This window comes from Lacerta agilis, chromosome 12, assembly GCF_009819535.1.
Source record: "Lacerta agilis isolate rLacAgi1 chromosome 12, rLacAgi1.pri, whole genome shotgun sequence".
Classification (NCBI taxonomy): domain Eukaryota; kingdom Metazoa; phylum Chordata; class Lepidosauria; order Squamata; family Lacertidae; genus Lacerta; species Lacerta agilis.
In genome coordinates, this window is record NC_046323.1 from 23,215,469 (window position 1) to 23,235,059 (window position 19,591).

Below are 19,591 nucleotides of genomic sequence, written 5' to 3' on the forward strand. Positions count from 1 at the left end.
GAGTTGGTGCCACTTGTATTTGAGAAGCAAGTTCAAGGCACCTGTAACAAGAATCCTTTTTTCCATCTTGGCACATACTGAATTTCAGGCAGATGTGGCGATCAAGACAGCGTTCCACATCAATCTTAATGTACAGGCAGGTCTATTTGAAAGCAGACGCTCTTGTCAAGTATCCTACTCCTTATTCTATTCTATTTTGTATGGCTTTTATTATTGTTATTGTGTTACTTGTTACTTGTGTGAGTACATTAGGCTGGCGAGCAAACGTTTAAATGAAAAACGAATTGATTTGTCACTTTAAGAGGGTAATAGCTCATTCCTGAAGGAATAATGGCAGTTATGGCAGTTATTAAGATCTAAGATGGTGGCGCGTAAGATCTACAGCCAGCAGGAACTCCTAGGGGTCGGGTTACAGTGCGAACAAGCTGTAAGAGCTGATTATTTTCACCCAGACAACATTACGGTGGAAGTAGCTAAAATATCAAGCTCTCCATGGATTACTATTCTCTTAGGGATGAGTGGGAGGTGACACAGAGAGAAGAAGCAAAGGTGGGGCTGTTGGGCTCCATCAGCAGCCAGCAAGACTACTGTGAGCATCATTGCTGGAGATTTCAACCATGCTGAACTTAAAACTATGCTCTGAACTAGACCGACCATAGGTCTCTTTTCCTTGTACCAACATACATCCCCTCAGGAAATGGGCTCTCACTATAACAAAGACTGTTAAAATCTGGCATGAATGTGCTACTCACCAGCTGAAGGACTGTTTCAAGAGATATTTTTGACATTATGCTATATCAATTGCTGCACAAGCACTGTTTTGTGTTGTTTTTTTATGGGAAAGCATCCAATTTCATTGTATTTGTACAATGACAATAAAGAAATCTTTTCTTATCTTATGTACTAAATTGTCAGCCCTGCAAATTGCTGCCTTAAAGAGTTTCTTCCTCTACTTGTGTATTCATAAAATTTGCTTAGATTTCTTTTCTATCTTTTAATATGGATTCCCACATTAGAATGAGCTTTTCCTTGAAAGAATACAATTGGGAAAGGGCTGGAACTTTCTGGCTCTTCCAAACCAAATGAAATTTGACAGATATTTTGTTACCAAATATAATGCTACTGATTTCCCCTAAAAGATAGTCCAGGTTATGGAAATAAAGTCTCTTCACATATGTTAACATGGACTATTAAATGAACACTTCATGACCACCTTAAGAAAAACATATTTATTTAACAAAGTTTACTGACCACAAGCCTCACTGAGGTATGTTTCAAAAAAAAAATTGCTTCAACTTAGCAAAAGTAATCAGTAGGCAAGGTTTATCAATACATTATTTGTTAATACACAAAAACAGTCCAAGAAAACTTGTTGCACCAAGTCCATTTACTAAGAACTGACAATGAATCAGTTTTGTCACACAATGTCTAGTTACGTAACGGATATATCTAGAATTAAGGAAAGTGAGAGTTTTCACACTGGATGGTCCATATTTGGACTGATTGAAGTTAAATATGCACTATATGGGAACTCCCTTTAAAAACAAAAAAGTTAAAACTAGCATCTGCTAGATTTAAGTTTCTTATTGATCAATTTTTTACATTTTTGGCAAAAGGTTTGAGGGGAGGGAAATACTTTAAAACAGAATAATATAAAAAGTGTGCTTCAGAATTTGTTTAAAGATCCAACATGAAAAAATAGTCATTTTAAATATTAGACTTGCATCACTCTGCAGGTATGTGTGTCACTTTAACATAGTATTAAAGGCAGTATTACAAAGTATACAAAAATGTACTTTAAATAATATAGGATGTTCTCAACCTAAAGCATATATTATACCCCAAACATGTTTTTGCACAAGTCATAAGTCATTCACTTTCTCACATGTAAGCTTATGTCAATCTTTTACAGTACACACTATGCAGTTTTTGGAACTTCAGATGCATATTAAACCAGGCATGTAAAAAATGGTATGAATTTTGATCTACTCGAATGAGAACAAGAAACTGGAAGGAACAGACATTCTAAACAAACATTTCCTGGGTTTTACTTCGGCTACCCTACAACTTACTAGACTGCAATTAGGGACAAAACCAATGAATAGGAATTGCCTGGGAAAGTTTAGTTCCACTCCAACTATTCCTAACAACACATTTACTTTCTCCTGTAAATGAACAGCTGCCTTCTAGTATGTCTAGGCAGGAAACCATTTTTACCCTTGGACTCCCCAATACTCCTGTAGAGAGGTGCAGTATGTACCCTCATCTGCACAGTAAATATTTTAGGAAGTAGATGCACCAATGAAAAAGCATCATATCCTATGCACATGGTGGACAGGACATAGTGGAAACATACCACAGGTTTGTGGCTTTGCAGAGATGGCATTAAGAACATGGAGGAGGCAATAACTGCCTGTTGCCAGTCACCATTTCAGTTGCATGAAAGATGCTCATATAAGATATGCCCCTAGTTAAGTTATCTGAGCCTGCTCAGTACCAGAAGCAGGTGCATAAATAGTTAGAAAGCACAACATGTTTCACTCAGTAACTGGATACCATCCTGTGGGGGACCTGCATTGAAGTAATGCAGTATATCTCTTTGTAGAACAGATGTTTGAGCAAAGTTACTCCAACTAATGGGTTTGTTTCATTCAGTTTTGTTACCTGAAGATTTTAATTATTTTAAACTCTGAAAAATGCAGGTTACTAAAAAAAAATTCTCTTGTTGGAATATTTCACAATATACTTAGACAGCAGGGTTTGTGGCAAAACTGCACACATGCATCTTAAGGAAACTTCATGTGTCTTCAATGTAGGGTTGTAGATTCTTGAGTTACTTCCAAAAAATAAAACTTTGACAAGCAAATCCACCTTATACACATAGTGGAGATAAAGTGAAGGATTTCATCCAAAAAAATTCTGTAGTACCGACATCTTGACAAGATGAAATTGAAATGCAGAAGCATCACAAGTAGCAATCCTGAAATCTTCATGTTTCTAGTGTCTCCTCATTTGCTCCACAAGTATCAACTACACAGATTAAACAGCTGGTCACTGGGAAAGCACGAACTTTAGAGTTGGCTATCCATTTATCAGTTTCAGTATTATATTCAAGGATGTGCCCCAAACGACCTACACCCTGAAAGCCTGCTAAGACATAAACTATGGAACCCACAGCAGCACATTTTACAGTCACACCTTTCCATGGCATGGGCGAAACCATCTTCCACTCATTCACTTTAATGTCATAATATTCCACATTGTCTAAGCCACCTTTAAAGAGAAGGGAAAACACACAGATAAGTATCAACCATGGTTTCTCAAACTTCAACATAGAGATCATGAGATACAGAATCCTTCCAAAGTGGAACTTCCTCTAGTATGGTAAATTAAAAATCGCTGCAAGGATGGTTTGAAAAATTTAGCATCTAAAATTATCTGGGACTTAATAACAGGAAAGGAAACAAAATCCAAGGTTTGAAAACAAGATCAAAGTTATCGCAGGGTGATAATAATTCCAGATATACAGTGCAATCCTTCTAAATGTCTACTGGGAAGTAACTGCCATTGAATTCAATGGCGCTTACTCTGAGGTACGTAGGTATAGAATTGTTCTCTTAAAAGTCTCAATTTCCACTGCTTTAAGGAGAAATTATTTTAATTTTCTATATAAATGGTATTTAACCCTATGCATAGGACAATCCCAGTCATGATGGATATATGCTTTGTAGATGACTTTCATATATGGGAGAGTATGTAAAATTACAGTGTACTGGTAGAGAAGTGTTTATTTTTTAAAAAATACTCTACATGTGATACCATTAATAGCAAAACTGCAGGTCTGGACAAGTCTAGTCAAACAGCAAACATATAATATTTATTCACTCTTCCAGTGAGGCATGACTGCAATACTCCTTCCACTAACCACCCTAAAAAACGTGCAGGGACACAGCTCCTTCTGCCACTAAGCTGGTGGTCCAACAATCTTCACCAGTCAGTCTACTTGAAACTGTCAGATCCCTCCAAAGCTGGCCAATTTTGAGAAGCTGTAACTGGCACAATTATTGGTACATCTTACCTTTGGCACAGCAGATTTTAATAAAAAATATTTATTTAAAAATATCAATTACCTAAGCCATTCTGTCCCCCAACGGCAAATATTTTGTCTTTCACAAACACAAGTCCATGATTTTTTCGGGCTTCAAGCATCGGACACAGCTCTGTCCACCTGAAAATATTTAAAGCATGTCATTTTAAAAACACTTTCACACCATGAGCAGTTCTTTTTCCATCAAGTACAACAACAGCAACAACAAACTTTATTTGCATAGCCTACAGGCCATTGCATCATTTCCATCAAGTATGGTAAATACCAAAGTTGCAGAGAAGGGAATTTATAGTTAACTTATGACTTAGTTCCACTATTGCGAAAGCATGCCAGAGGAACTGTCAGTTAAAATGGAGCACAGATCTGAGCTAATCTTGGTCACTTAAAAGCTCTTGCTCTTTATAAAAATAGGTGACATAATAAATGGTAGAACAATATTAACAACAAACAAAATTCACAGCATCTGAAATATCTAAAAGGCTTTAAAACCTGATTTAAAAGTTTTAACTGCCCTCCTAATGCAAGCAGCGAAAGAGCCTCACAAATCTGCCAGGGAAGGGCACTCCAGAAGAAGTTGCATTTGTGTAATTGGCCAGTAGATGGTTAAACACACAATAAAATTGACTGAAATCAATACATACGTTTCTGTTGCTGGATCATAAACTTCACAGGAATTCAAGACTCTTCCAGAAACATTGTTTCCTAAACTTCCTCCGCATACATATATGAGACCATTTGCCTCCACCATCCCATGACTGCATCGCTGAGTCAGCATACTGGGCTTTGTGTGCCAACTTTCTGTTCTGGTATCATAACATTCAAACAAATATAATGCAGAATTTCCTTTAAATAAAGAGAAGCAAACTAATTCAGAGAATATTTGGAGATTCTATGAATTACATGCAACATTGCAATAAGGTCGCTGTGGTAATTTGTCTTCTAGTGCAGCAGTTGAATGCTTCACATGACACTTCAAGCTGTACGGTTTTAAGGTTATGTTCTCCAAAACAAGGTAAGTGACCCTATATGCAGTATAAGCAACCTTCCTGTGATACAGATAATCCTTTAAAAAAAGTCTTTTCTATGCCACCTGCATCCAAAATATATACAATTCAGGAAACAAAGTCTTCCTTTGCAGCAATAGCACAATCCACAATCCATTTGCTGATATCACAACTTGCAGTCCTGCTCTGAATGCCCTGGTATCAGAAATTAAGCAGGTGGATATCTGGTATACTCCTCTCTCAGTGTTGGTGCTCAGACTCTGCAACTCCCTTTCCAGAGATGTTGACTTGGCATTCTCTGTTTTATCCTTTCAGCTCCAAGCCAGTTTTTTTTCAGGCAAGCACTTAAGGAATGGAAGAGAATGAAGCAGCTCCTGCTTTACTGTTTAGCTGATGTTAAATCTATGAATGTGTTCTGTTTGGTATTTTAGGTTTTGGCTATTCTATTTTTGTTGTTTGAATCTTTGTTAGCTGCTCTGGCTTTCTTAGATAGAAAGATGCCACATAACAGAGCACTGGTGTTTTCCTTTTTGAATGTGAATAAATACTGAAAAGGTTGGAGACCTTCTCTCACAATCCTCTCAACATGGCAGCAAAGAGAGAACCACAGAAGGAAGACACTCCCCCTGTAGTGAGCGAAAACTGGCAAAACCATTAGGAAAGGTGGACTGAGCTTCACTTGCTGCAACAGTCCGATAGATGTGTACTAGAGATACACATTATGAAGCAAGTTTGAGGCATAAAGCTAATGTGGGAAATGAATTTGCAGGGGAGAACTAGTGGGCATTTAATCTATCCCACACATGTTCATTATCCCCTGCAAATGCTTATTATCTATGATGTCCCAACTGTAGTATTTTCTGAGCTGTCCCACAAAAATACAAGTGGGCATAGGGTTGCAGCCTGGGCTTGAGGTAAACCATGAACTCTTGCTATCTGTACCAGTTGTGCTATAAGTTACAGATAAATGTCAGAAATATACAGTACTTTCATTTCCAGATTTAGGTGGCTAAATGAAGCTGACATGACAAATATCCCTTCTAAAAATACACTCTGTTGTATCCAATACCAGTCATACTAAGACTAGTCCTATTGAAATTCAGGGGCATGACTAACTTAGGTCCATTAATTTCAAAGAGCGTATTCAGAGTAGAACTTAGTTGGATACAGTTCATGGATTTTTTTGTTTTTTGCTCTATGTTTTAAGGCCCACATTGGATAAGCTGGCTTCTGAGTTTTGGCAGTGAGTGCCATTTCTTTTTTAAAGTAAAATTCAATGACAACATTAGGGTGCCACACGCAACTTCTACTTTACAGACCCACCAGCAGACCCTTTGAGTGTCTTACCTACTTCAGAACCACCAGATGTATATATTTTACCCTCTGCTGCACAAGCTGCAAGGCTATCCCGAGGTGTTGGAGGCCCCAGCTTGGAATACCAGCTGTCTTTCACAACATTGTAACAGTCCATTCGCTTTATAGGGAAAAGTTGGGAGCCGCCCAAAATATAAACCACGTTGTCCCAGAAAACACAAGCTGCATCCCTCCGCTTTTCAAAGGGACATCGGATGTCTGTCCAGCTGTAATCCTGTATGAGAAAAGATAGAGGTTTGGGAGAGAATACTGCACTGTGTAAATTCTTCAGAATTCTGAGACCATTATTATTTATTTGTTTGTCCAATGAAGCTGGTGTGGCATACATGGTTCTTCCCCTGCCCATTTTACCTTCAAAATCATGTTGCGGGGTAATTTAGGCTGACAGATAGTGACTCTCAAAGTCATAGGAGCTTTATAATGAAGTAAGGACTTCAACTTGCACCCCCCTAGTCTTAGTCCAACACTTTAACCACTAGGCTGTTATAAAAATGGACAGTACCTTGAGAATAGTAGTACACCACATTTGTATGTTGGGAAGTGATGTGGAGAAGAGCCTGGAAAGCTGTCTGCTATCTAGCTCCCGTTATTCCCTGAGTGGCCTTTCCCAACCAACCGCCACTACAAGGCTGATTCAGGAACCATTTTGCTCTGACAGGAGTTTTAGTTCTCACAATTTTTTTCTCCCCTTGTAGCATGTCTTTGCTGTTTCACTGCATAGCTCTCATTGATTTTAATGTATTATGCAAACCGCTTTATGAGGTCCGCCTGAAAAGTGGTGTACAATATCTTAAATAAATAAATGTGAGTTTACAAACGGTGGAAAACTCATTATGTATTACAGTGGGTTTTGAAAAGACTGGGGCTTAGATCTAATAGGCCCTTGTTACTGTCTTTACCATTGTCTTTTATTATAGGTGGAATCCTGCCTACAGTGGATACACTGCTCAGACAACAACATAATTATTGAAAACTTCCTTCACACCCGTTTGCAGAGATTAATTATGTTAATGTGTTATCTTCACATCTTCCTTACATTTGGGGAATCAACAATAATTAACTGGAGGGTAGGGGTGGAGAGGAGGGCAAAAGTAACCAACTGAGAATCTGTTTTGAGAAACTCCTGGCTGTTACAAGTTGGCTTAATTTTAAAATTCAATAGATAAATGGAGTCAAGAAAGAACAGAAGAATACAAAAAAGTGTTGAGAAGAAAATAGCAGATCTTAATATAATCAGATAAAATAGAACTGGGAAAAACTTGTCATGACAGCAAAGAACTCATTCTCTATGCTACAATGTTGTATTTGGTTTCTGTTGGAAGCCGCCCAGAGTGGCTGGGGAAATCCAGCCAGATGGGCGGGGTACAAATAATAAATATTATTATTATTATTATTACAAATGATATATAATGTACCTTCAATTGGTTTACCTACAAATGGTGCTGCAAAAAATACCAGCAGAGTCATCAGTAGGGTTGAAACATGTTTACAAACAGCCAAATTTGAGCAACTGGGATAAATTAATGGAAATTAATGCACATTCCAAGAACCAGATAGTTACAAAAAGCAGTAAGATCCTAGCCATATCACAGTCAAAGTACAAGATAAATACTACATTCTTTTAAACTGCTTTTTAATTGTATTTTTTGATTTTTTTTTTAAAAAAAGTTTTAAACTGTTTTATGGGGTTATTCAGCTGTTTATCTTTATATTTTGTTTTATGCATTTTGTGTTTTTATGTTGTAATTTTACCTTGTGAACCACCCTGAGACCTGTGGGTATAGGGCGATATATAAATTTAATTATATATTAATTAATAATAGTATTGCCTGAGCCAGCATACCTGTGTATCACCTGTTGTATCAAAAACCTCAGGTATAAATAAGATGATCATCTAAACAAGATTCTGTTTATCTGCACTATCTCAATGGGATGGTCATTCATGTGCTTTCCTCAATTTGGGTGCAATTAGTCACATGAGCATTTATCTGCCAATATGCTGAATTGCAGTGAGTAGGGGAAAAAATGACATTTAAAAATATAGTCAATAATCATTATAGCTTTCTAATCCAGCAACATCTTGCACTAGCAAGAGGCTGACAGAACACCTTCAAAAGGTAGCAAACATAAGATGACAATTCAGTAACTCCCACCCCAATAGACATTGTTGAGGCACCACAGCAAGGATTCTGAAAGCCATGAAACAAGTAACTAATGCTCACTTTTAGGTTGTTCAAATAAGAGGGGCATTCACTCCCACAAAGCATCCTTCTGATAGACTACTCCATTTGCTGAAAGGATCACAAGAGGGGGATTTATTGGGCTTGGAGGACATACTTCCTCTCAGACCAGTTTTCCCCATTTCCCCATGTGAATTTTCACAGGATCCAAATTTGTTACTTTAATAATGATCAACTATTTGGGGATTTTAATTTATAAATGACTATACAAAATAGAAATCTATTTGTAGCAACAATGAAAGCCTATACGTAAGTGTAAGAAGCATAAAAGTTGCCATAGAAACCTCAAAATAGCTCTACAGAAAGTTCCCTGTATCATCTTGCTATCCCTTGTTACATTGTTGCTTACAATCTGTCCTCCCACAATTTAACAACAAAAACGCTTGTTTTGTGAAACCTCACAAGTGTAAGAAACTAATTTTGTATCTATTCTCATATATATCTGTAGCGATGAAACTGGTTATATAATGAAAGTGATGATGAATTTTTCAGCTACACACTATCTGCTCAAATTCTGAAAGATCAGAGCTACCTTTGGATTAAAATACCGACACGACTGTGGCTGTGAGCCACCAAACAAGGCAATGCGGTAATCGTGCTTTTTTCTTCGCGGGCGAGTGCCATCCACCAACTCTTCTCTGTCCTCTGGAGAAAGCAGATGGTATCTCATGCCACCTAAACCAGAAGGCACACACAATGATTCCATGTAATTCTAAAAGAAATCTCTGTTTCCAAAGCAAGGATGGACAAAAATTAAAGAGGAGGAAAAAAATCAAAGCCTATTTTTAACCATTTTTCAAAAATCACATGCAACCTCTGAAATACAGAAAGGCTGCCACAAAAAAATGATGAAGTGTCTTTAAAACATGATTCTATATTCACTGATATGTATACAGTACCTGTACAGTGAGACAAACTGATTACCATGGAATAAACCTCTCAGAATATTATGCCACTGGGTGTGTCATCAAATACACTGGGAAGAAATGTCAACAACCAATATGTTTTAAATAATCAAAGCTTAGTATCTATAAACTATTTCTCACTACACCTAAACAAGAACACAGCTTAAAGGTTTTATCCAGCCTTTGCTTCTTTTTCTTTGTTTTGACTTAGCATATACTTGAGAAGCAGCCTGGATCTGCATTGAAGACACAGATGGTGGTGCGTAGGTTTACTGTTCTTCAGTAATGAAATGTCATTACTCAGGCTATTTTTGTATAGATATTAATGTTCTTACCAATTATATCTGAAGCCTAAGAAATCTGAAACAAGTGAGCTGGTTTTAAAGGCATACTGATCCTTCCAATAACTATTTTTTTCAGGTATTAAGGTGGCCTTTGGTCATGAATACTCTGTATCTTCTATTTTGTATCTTAAAGTGGGGCCCAGTTTATTGAAATAAGTTACTTTAGCGAAGAAGAGGGTGGGATGATTTGGTGGGGGTGTTTTCCTGGGGTTAGGTGAAAGGTGGATGGATGCTGGCTAGCACCAACCCATGGCTGCCATAACCAACAGAAGGAAAGGGGGAAGGAAGATGTTGATTAAACTTGTCTTTCTACAGAATTCCCAGGATCATTGCTGCCATCCCCCCACTCATCCAAATAGGACATGCAGATCACACTTTCTTCATCTTCACTCCACTGGGAACAAAAAGTGCACAAGGGCACAAAGACAAACAAAATGAACTTGAACTTGTAGCCGAGATTCTCAACAGGGAATTCTACAACCAAGGTGCCAACACAGAGAAGGCCTTCTACTATTATTCAGTGGTGGGGAAAACTGGAGTCAGACCTTGGGAAATCTAAATTGATATAATGGGGAAAATGCAATCCTCCTGATTCCCTGGTCCCAGACCACTTAGGGTTTAAAGGGCACACAAAAGAATTCAATTAGGCTCAAAAGCAAACTGAAAGATAGTTGAAGCCCTTTAAACACTGGAGCACTGTTCACCGTAGTTGTTGGCATCTGTCTCAGGAGCCAATGGATTAGTATGCCTTTAGGGGTGAAGTCAAACCGTTGGAGAGATACGATGTCTGCTGTGGCTGTAGAGACCGATGCAGGAGAGACATGTTTTGTTGTTGACTGGTTGTGCTGACTGACTGTCTAGGTACTCAGTCATCTCCAAGGGATTTCCACACTGTGGGATTGATATTGCCATCATTCATGTCATGTTTGCATACCACTTTGTAACACAGAGTTGGTCTGCCAATGGGCCTGGCATCAAGCCAGCTCCCTGTAGAGCATATCTTTGGGGATCCTGTCATCGTCCATTCTGTGGACATGACCAAGCCAATGAAGACTTTGAGACAGGAGTGCCAACATGCTGGGAATGTGGGCTTGGGGAGCACATCTTTGTTTGAGATTCTATCCCAAAATCTTCCTGCTATAGCAAATGTGGAAGGCTTCTGGTGATTGTAAGTTGTCCATGACTCACTTCCATAAAGCAGCGTGCTCAGCATGCAAGCTGGGCTGCCTGCTTCAATGGGTGCTTGGAGCTCAGAGTATCACTCAACAAGCACCAGAAAAACTACTGCACCAGCAGAACTACTGTTATACAAATCAATTGTGCAATTGCACTTGGAAAGTTATTTAGAGTTCTGGTTGCCTCACCACAAAAAGGATAAGAGTTGGAAAGGGCTCAGAAAAGGGCAACCGTGATCAAGGGGATAGGAGGCAGTGATGGTGACCAACTTGGATGGCTTTAAAAGATGGTTATTTATGGAGGGTAAGGCTATCACCAACCACAAAAGCTATGCTCTGCCTCCACAATTGGAGGCAATATGCTACTAATTGCTGGAAACTGCAGGAGGGGACACTGCTCTTGTGCTCGGCTCCTGCTGTTAGGCTTCCCATAGGCATCTGGTTGGCCACTATGAGAACAGGATGCTTGACTAGATGGGCAACTGGTCTGATCCAGCAGGCTCTTATAATTTTATGAAACTCTGAAGTGACCCATAATTGCTTGAAGCTGTCCTGTAATGACAAGGCATTTCCTTATTTTGGTATCCACTTTTGCAAGGCTGTGACACACAAATGAGATTTTGGAAGGTGGGAGACTCTGGATCATGAACCTCACACAGTCTTCAATTTATTAGACATAGTTCTAACTGCAGGAAATAGAATGCCAATATTAAGGGCTACTAGTCAGCTTTGATTCAGCTTCCTGGCACAGAGAGAACAGGGTTAATCCTACCTTTCTTTTGTATTTACATGCTAAAATGCATTTAAATGGAATAAGCAGTTAATAAAGAAAAACTTTATAGAGAATTGAGACAACATGGAAGATAAACTTACTGATAACCATTTTGAGGCACTCAGGGTTGTCCTGGATAAGTGGCTCAGCTTGTACTGTTTTACTGAGGAAATTCTTTGAAATTAAAGGAAACCTGACTTTAGCAAGAATGTCAACCATGTAAGGCTGTCGGTTTGGCTCATCATATTTCAGCCACCTGACGGCAGCATCATAAACCTAGAAGTAAGAAAAATACATCTGTGTACTTACAGTAGCAGCCATCTACAGAACCAGGAAAATGATAGCTCAGCTGTTACAAAAAGGAAGTCTAATTTAGGATCTTCAAAGGGCTTTAAAAAATAATTGCTTGCTATACCTTATATTGCCAAGTTAGATGGGTTTAAGTCCCTCATTCAGGAATGGCTAAGAGGAAATCCCAAATTTAAAAGCTGCTGCTGATCTCCTGAGATAAAAAAAATCTAGAGCCATGACTATTCAGAGTTGTGAAACCACAAGCAACAGCTGAACTAAGATAGACCAAGTTATTTTATGATAATTATTATTACATAGTGAACATGCATGTGTAAATTGGAGTGAAATAACTCACAGGGCTGTCACTTACCTGGAAAATAAAATTTTACTTCTAACATATTTCAGCCACTGAAGCAATTTTTATGGGATCCACCACACTGAAAGGATCTAACTCTGTTTCAGTGAAAAGTTTACACTTTCTTGAAGCAATTAGATAACGTGGAAAAATCCCAGATATAGCAGTAGCTATGCTAATACCTTTTGGTCCTTCATAGTAACCACTTTCAATGTTTTTAGAATGAGTCGCTTCAACTGTCAAACACATTACACCATGATATCCAAGAACGAGACAGAAAACCAACTACAAAACTGAGAAAATACCACAAACAGCAAAAAGGAGGGGGGGAAATACCAGATGCCAGAAAGTCTCAGTCTGTGTTTCAGTCTCAATCTGTTCTGGAACAAATCTTTCCTTGATGGCCTTTTTAAACAGCATTTCTCATAAAAAATAGGATAATATAGTGACTCCTACTTCAAGCACCTGAGGTTCCAGCCTTTTTTCCTGCCAAAAATTAATCAAATACTGATCCTTTAGTTTTGATGCAGTTAAGCACTCCTATATTTGAGGCCCTTCTGTTCTTCACATTACAACTCCCCGTGCCACTTTGAAGGCAGCTCCATTAAGTCATTTGACTTTGGGGGGAGATGAGACCTGAAAAGCTGGAGAACCTGGTTGGAAACTCATACAGGCACTAAAAGTTGCATTCCACCTTTGACAGGAAATGTTTCCACACAGATTGCATATTTACAGCAAGATACCTAAAAACACAAACCCTTATTTCAGATGCAAGACTAAAACAGCTATGAAACTGGACCCTCACCTGATCTTCTGCTCTTACAGTTAGCGTGTCTTGATTCAGGAGATGTGTTACACGTTTAACATCTAGCTGCAGAAACTCGTCTGTCTTGTAAACCTCTGTGAAATGCTGGTGGATAAAGTCATCTGCAGTAGCCTTGAGCTCTGGGCAGTCAAGGCACTCCGCTAACACACTTATACCTAGTGCAAGATAGTAAAAAATTATGAAAATATGTTTAAAATTCATGAAAAAGCATATTGGTTGGAATTAAACATTGTGCTCTTACGAATGTTCCATCTGCACAAGCATTGCAGCTTGCTAGATGGAACACTCACTCTTGCCCCCGCCCTTTTGCTGTTCTGGGGGTTATCCCAATTCCCTCCAGCCAGTTTCAGGGTTTCTGTTGACAGAGAAGAATGCTGCCCATTTCTTTTTTATGTGAAATATGTTATTAATAATATACATTTTTTTCTCTTCAGTGGCAAAAGTAATGACCAAAATAGTTATCTTGAGAAGTAAAATAATTGATGAAATCTATGAATTTGTCATGCACTAAGTACTAGAGAGACAATGAGGTCATGTTACCAACTTGGAAGAAAGTCATTAACAGTAAAGGTAAAGGGACCCCTGACCATTAGGTCCAGTCGCGGACGACTCTGGGGTTGTGGCGCTCATCTCGCTTTATTGGCCAAGGGAGCCGGCATACAGCTTCCAGGTCATGTGGCCAGCATGACTAAGCCGCTTCTGGCAGTAGTCACGTTCTATAGAAGACAATAGTTCAGTCTGGCTTATCTGAAACTAATCAGAGGTGGCAGGCACTGTAGCAGTACTATACGCATGACATAAATACATTTTCAAATCATAAAACTTGTTTTCCAATAGAATAATACATTAAATGTAGCATTAGCAAGACTGTCCTAAAAATGAAATAATCAAGGACCCAAAGTGCCTATTTTGAAAAATATCAAGAGTTCTTAGAAACAATATAGAGTGAGCCATCTTACCAAGACAATTTGAAGCATCAACTTGCTCTTTTAAGAAGTCCACACACATTTTTTTCACAGGTTCAATTTGATATTGATTTGCAGCATCTAACAATGACTGGACATTGTTGCTGTTTACGGAAATTCTGAAAAAAGTAGAAACATTACTATGACCAAAACATTTTCAACAAGAACTGGGAACAACATAATACACATAACTAGATTAAATTAGGATTTTCAACCACTAGAACAGCAAGACAATATGTTACAGGCAGATACAGCAGTACCTGTTGAACAAATAATTAAAATAGCATTAATTCACTTAACAGCTTTTCTGGGCTTCACATGAAGCTTTCTGATGGGCAGATATTAAGAGTTATAAATAAACCTACCTTGCAGTATAAGCAAACTCCACAAGCTGCTCAATAATATCTGGCTCTGCATCTTTTAACTCCACTTCATAAGACTTTGATTCAATCATATTTGCTGTAATTAGATACATAACACCATCATCTAACCTGAACAACAATTCCACTCCTGCAACCACATCTCAAAGGATCTGCTGCTCTAATTTAAGAGGGGGGGAAACAGTTGCAATGGAAGTTATTAAGTGAACTTCAAGACAATCGCAGAGCAACAAAATGAGCAACAGAACCTAGAACTGACCAAGCTGGTATCTAGATTTAAATGTATTAACAACAGTTTTCCTAATTCTGTCTTACTTATAGAAATCTTATTTACAGAAAAAACAAGCACACTAAGAATAGGTGTATCAAGAACTTCTGGTGTCACAAAACTACATCCCAGTCTTACGTATATTTCAACCCAGCTCAAGGTTTGTCTCTAAAGTTAGATAAAGTTAGATAAAAAGAAGACACCTTCTTTTGCTCTAGAGCCCATTTTTAAAGACATTTAAATATTAAGCTTGGAGGTCGCAAATATGCCAGTCTCTCTGAAGCAGGTGTATTTTGGGCAAGTCTTATTATATACTGTGAGAGTTTTAGGAAGGCAAGTGGAAATTCAGTGGCTTCACTGGTTCACATGTAAGACATGGTAAATCAGTGTGTGGGCTTACTGTGACCACACATACATACTGGCTCCCACCGAGACCATGGGTGCTTTACTTCTCCCTAGACATTTTAGGTCAGTGCAGTGGCAGTTAAGCCATGTTTTTGCTAAGTGTGTTGTCTGAATCTGGGGCTGTTGTTAACACCTTTCCTCAACCATCATCTGTGGCCAAAGCTTGTCTACAAGTCATGATTGAGGAGAGACCTGAACTATGATCCAGGGGTTGGATGACACACTACGCCAAATCTTGGTTTAGCTGCTGTACCAACCTAAAAAGCCCAGGAAGAAGCAAAGTGGCTGCAATCGTCTTCTTGGGAGACAGTATATTCATGCTAAGCCATGGTTCGGCTTAAGACTGTTCCCTTGCATGGTGCTACTAAACCGCACTTAGGCTGACATTTGGTCCAGCAACAGAGATGAAAGACAAGGAAGAAATATCACTGTAAAGATAATTGGACAAGACTCAAGAGTTTCTACTTATATGTTATTAAACCAAATCTCCCTTTCTTTGCAGGCCCGCAATGTTATAAACTTAGTACATGAGCTTGTTGCCAAATGGTACCTTGAATCTACTGTAGGTTGCCATTACCACAATGGAATGTCTTATCTGCCAAGGGGTTGGACTACAGGTAAATGACCCTCAGGGTCCCTTCCAACACTACAATTCTATGATTTCAACTAATTGCTTGACTGTAGCTTGCTCTTACAACAATCCACTTGTCTCAGTATGCAAGAAGGAGAAACACACACACAGTGGAAATTGTATTAACTATGGACTAAGGCAGAGGTTTTTTTAATTGCAGTCGCCAACCTGGAGCCCAGAAATCTCCACATAGTCGCAATTGGAACTGTGCCAGTAGCAAAATGTGCCTGGCTAATTTTGAACACTGTTGGTCAGTAGATGATGATGATGATGATGATGATTTAAACCAGTAGAAGTTGAGTAGCTGAAGACTTACTGGTAAACATCAAGTTAAAGAAGTGACTTGCTGAAGCAAGTACAACACGATGAGCTGGGATCTTCCTTTCCTGGACCATGAGAATGACATCACAGAGTGTTTTCTAGCACAAAAAAGTCAAAATGATGACAAAACATGTAATATTTCATCGCTTCAGAGAAATGTGTAGAAATTCTTATTATTTTTTGCTAAACTAGTGACCTACAGAAATGTACAACAAACACTATTAAAGACAAAATCACCATTTTTCAAAAGAGCTCAAGGCAGTGTATGTGATTCTTCCTCTCCTCATTTAATCCTCACAATAACCCTGTGAAGTAGGTTAGGCTGAGAGGCAATGACTGGCCCAAGTTCATCCATTGAGCTTCATAGCTGGCGGGAATTCAGACTCTGGTGTTGTAACTGAATTACATTTACAATATGAACAATTACAATTTTGCTGCTCTTCAGCTCCAAGTATGTGAGATTTTTGTATACAGTTTGGCAAACCTACATTGTAAAACTATGCCTATCTACTCAGAAATACAGTAATTACTACTTAGTTTAATAGGGCTTACTTCCAGGTAAGCATGTAGAAGATTGCAGGCTTAATACTGTAGCCAACAACACATACTTAAAATAGCAGTCATTGTCCCAAATGCTTATGGGAGGTCTTAATAGAAACAACTAGAACATTTGCTTCTTTCTTTATTGTCATTTCCACAATAGACCAAAATAGCAGAGTGACTAATGTGTTAGTTAAGTAGCTTTTAAATGAGACCAGGTTCCTAAAAAGTACTCTATGCTTACACTTTAATGCATGCTCTCATTATTCTGGCCTCATTTAAAAGCTGAACTAATTTCTAAAGGTAGAAAAAGAAAGACATTGTTAATTATTTTTCTCTGTTGTGGAAATGACAATGAAGGAAACTTAACATTTTCTAGTTGTCTCCATTTAGACCTCCAACTATTTGGGAGAAAGACTACCATTTAAGTGCTTATTGTTGCTAGAATATTAACCAATGTGTGTAGCATTTTTAACTTGAAATGTAGATAAGCACCTCACGGAAACAAGAACAAAGCTGTTACTGAGCTAAAATATGTTAATGATCTGAAAATTGGTACAGTAGTAGCTCTAGCAAGTAATGACAATACAGTAAAGGTAAAGGGACCCCTGACCATTAGGTCCAGTCACAGGCAAATCTGGGGTTGCGGCGCTCATCTCACTTTACTGGCCGAGGGAGCTGGCGTACAGCTTCCGGGTCATGTGGCCAGCATGACTAAGCCACTTCTGGCGAACCAGAGCAGCACATGGAAACGCTGTTTACCTTCCCGCCGGAGCGGTACCTATTTATCTATTTGCACTTTGACGTGCTTTCAAACTGCTAGGCTGGCAGGAGCAGGGATTGAGCAATGGGAGCTCACCCCATCACAGGGATTCGAACCGCTGACCTTCTGATCAGCAAGTCCTAGACTCTGTGGTTTAACCCACGGCGCCACCTGGGTCCCATTTACCTTTACTTAGGATTAATTGTAATAGGTCTACTCTGAGCAAAAGGTGAATACAAGCCACAGGTTAGGAAGGCAAATATTATGCCTCATAGATCAGTAGACTGGCACTACCCAAACACATCTGTTAAGTACACGATTGAACTAGCAGTTTTCACCAGAGTCTCATAGTCATACACTAGTCATCTTCGCTGAGCACACAACTATAACTTGTACCTTCTGGAAGGGGGCTGATGGTGAAGGTGTTATCTCCAACCACTATTTCCACTACAGCTTGCCAGCATTTGTAATGCTCCAACCCCTACAGCCTGTTAACAGTTGTTCTGGTAATAGCTTTCCTGCACAAAAAGATAGCTATTAACTCCTATGCCAGGCATACCTGTAGGCAAACTTGGCCCTCCAGATGTTTTGGGACTACAACTCCCATCATCCCTGACCACTGGTCCTGTAGCTAGGAATGATGGGAGTTGTAGTCCCAAAACATCTGGAGGGCGAGTTTGCATACGCATGTCCTACAGTATGCTGCTGTGATCACCTTTCTGTATCTCTAGAATACTACCCACTTGGGTGATATATGCTAAAGGAAAATGAATCTGAATTAAGTTTACACATTTGCCAGGGTAACAGAATTTGGGAATATTCTCATTTTCCCCCAGTGCATCCTTGTGGGTGGAACAACGAAGAGTTACACCAGATAAATGGGCAAAGAATGCAACGGGATGGTCTCGGCTTCACATCAACTGCTCTGTGTACCAGAGATCCATTGCAGCATGGTAGATAAGAAGTACCCAAACATAAGGGACTGCATTACAAATCCCGATGCTCGTTTAAATCTTGCCTCTAACAGGAACTCATCAGATAGTCAAGTTACAAGAAAGGAGATTCCTCCTAAACACATGGAAAAACTTTCCCGACAGTAAAATCTGTCAGTGAAAGTCTCCCTTGGGAGGTTGTGGGCTCTCCTTCCTCGGAGAGGTTGCATGCCCATCTGTCACAGAGGCTTTAGCTGAGATTCCTGCATTGCAGGGGGTGAGAGTAGATGATCCTTGGGGTCCCTTCCAATTCTATGATTCTTAGGCAAGGCGTCATCCCTGAGCCTCGCCAGCCATCCCCCCCACCTCTGCAATATGGGAGTCCTTACTGGCCTACTTTACAGGACTGTTGTAAACAGCAACAAAACAATGCCCAACACTCTGTGTTAGCTGTGTCCCCCCCTGCCATGGGTTTCTTCTCCTACAACTCCTCCGGGTTCACAAATGCCCAGGTGCCAGGCTCGTGGGCAACACCATTTGGGCGGGGGGGGGGGGAGGAGAGACAGAGATAGAAACACGTTCCTATTGGACCCCACAGGTCAAGGAGCCCTAGGAGGCCGGTCACCCCACGCTCCGCCTTACTTGCTTCCTCATGGTGTTCATGACCCCCATGAAGCTGGCCAGCAATTTGGCTTCTTCCCGGGCGGCGAGTTTCTTCTCCGTCTTCTTCTTGCTGCTTTTCTCCGACGCCGAGGCCGCCATGCTCCCTTCCCCTTCCCTCGCCTCCCTCTCGCCGGCGACGAACCGAAGGCTTCCCGAACCGACGCCCTGTCATAAACGGCAGCCAGCCAGCCAGGCTCCAGCGGCCAACGCAGCGACAGCCCCGGCCTCACTCTGCAAAAGAAGGTCTCCCTCCGCCCAGCAGTTGCAGGCCCTCTTCCCCCCACCCACCCCCCAAATATAGGCTCCCCTAACCAATCAGGAGGCAGCTC

At 39.7% G+C, this 19,591-nt stretch overlaps 1 protein-coding gene across 1 annotated transcript; it reads right to left on the bottom strand.

The window, feature by feature from the left end:
• Positions 1 to 2,759: 2,759 nt before the first annotated feature.
• KLHL7 (kelch like family member 7) lies at positions 2,760 to 19,463 on the bottom strand. The gene is made up of 11 exons (XM_033164941.1): positions 19,242 to 19,463; positions 16,360 to 16,462; positions 14,725 to 14,818; positions 14,354 to 14,478; positions 13,374 to 13,549; positions 12,024 to 12,198; positions 9,259 to 9,401; positions 6,460 to 6,700; positions 4,750 to 4,951; positions 4,131 to 4,228; positions 2,760 to 3,273 (listed from the first exon to the last, which is right to left on the bottom strand). The coding sequence occupies exons 1-11, from the start codon at positions 19,359 to 19,361 to the stop codon at positions 2,990 to 2,992; spliced, it is 1,761 nt and encodes a 586-aa protein (XP_033020832.1). The 5' UTR covers positions 19,362 to 19,463; the 3' UTR covers positions 2,760 to 2,989.
• Between the last annotated feature and the right edge of the window lie 128 nt (positions 19,464 to 19,591).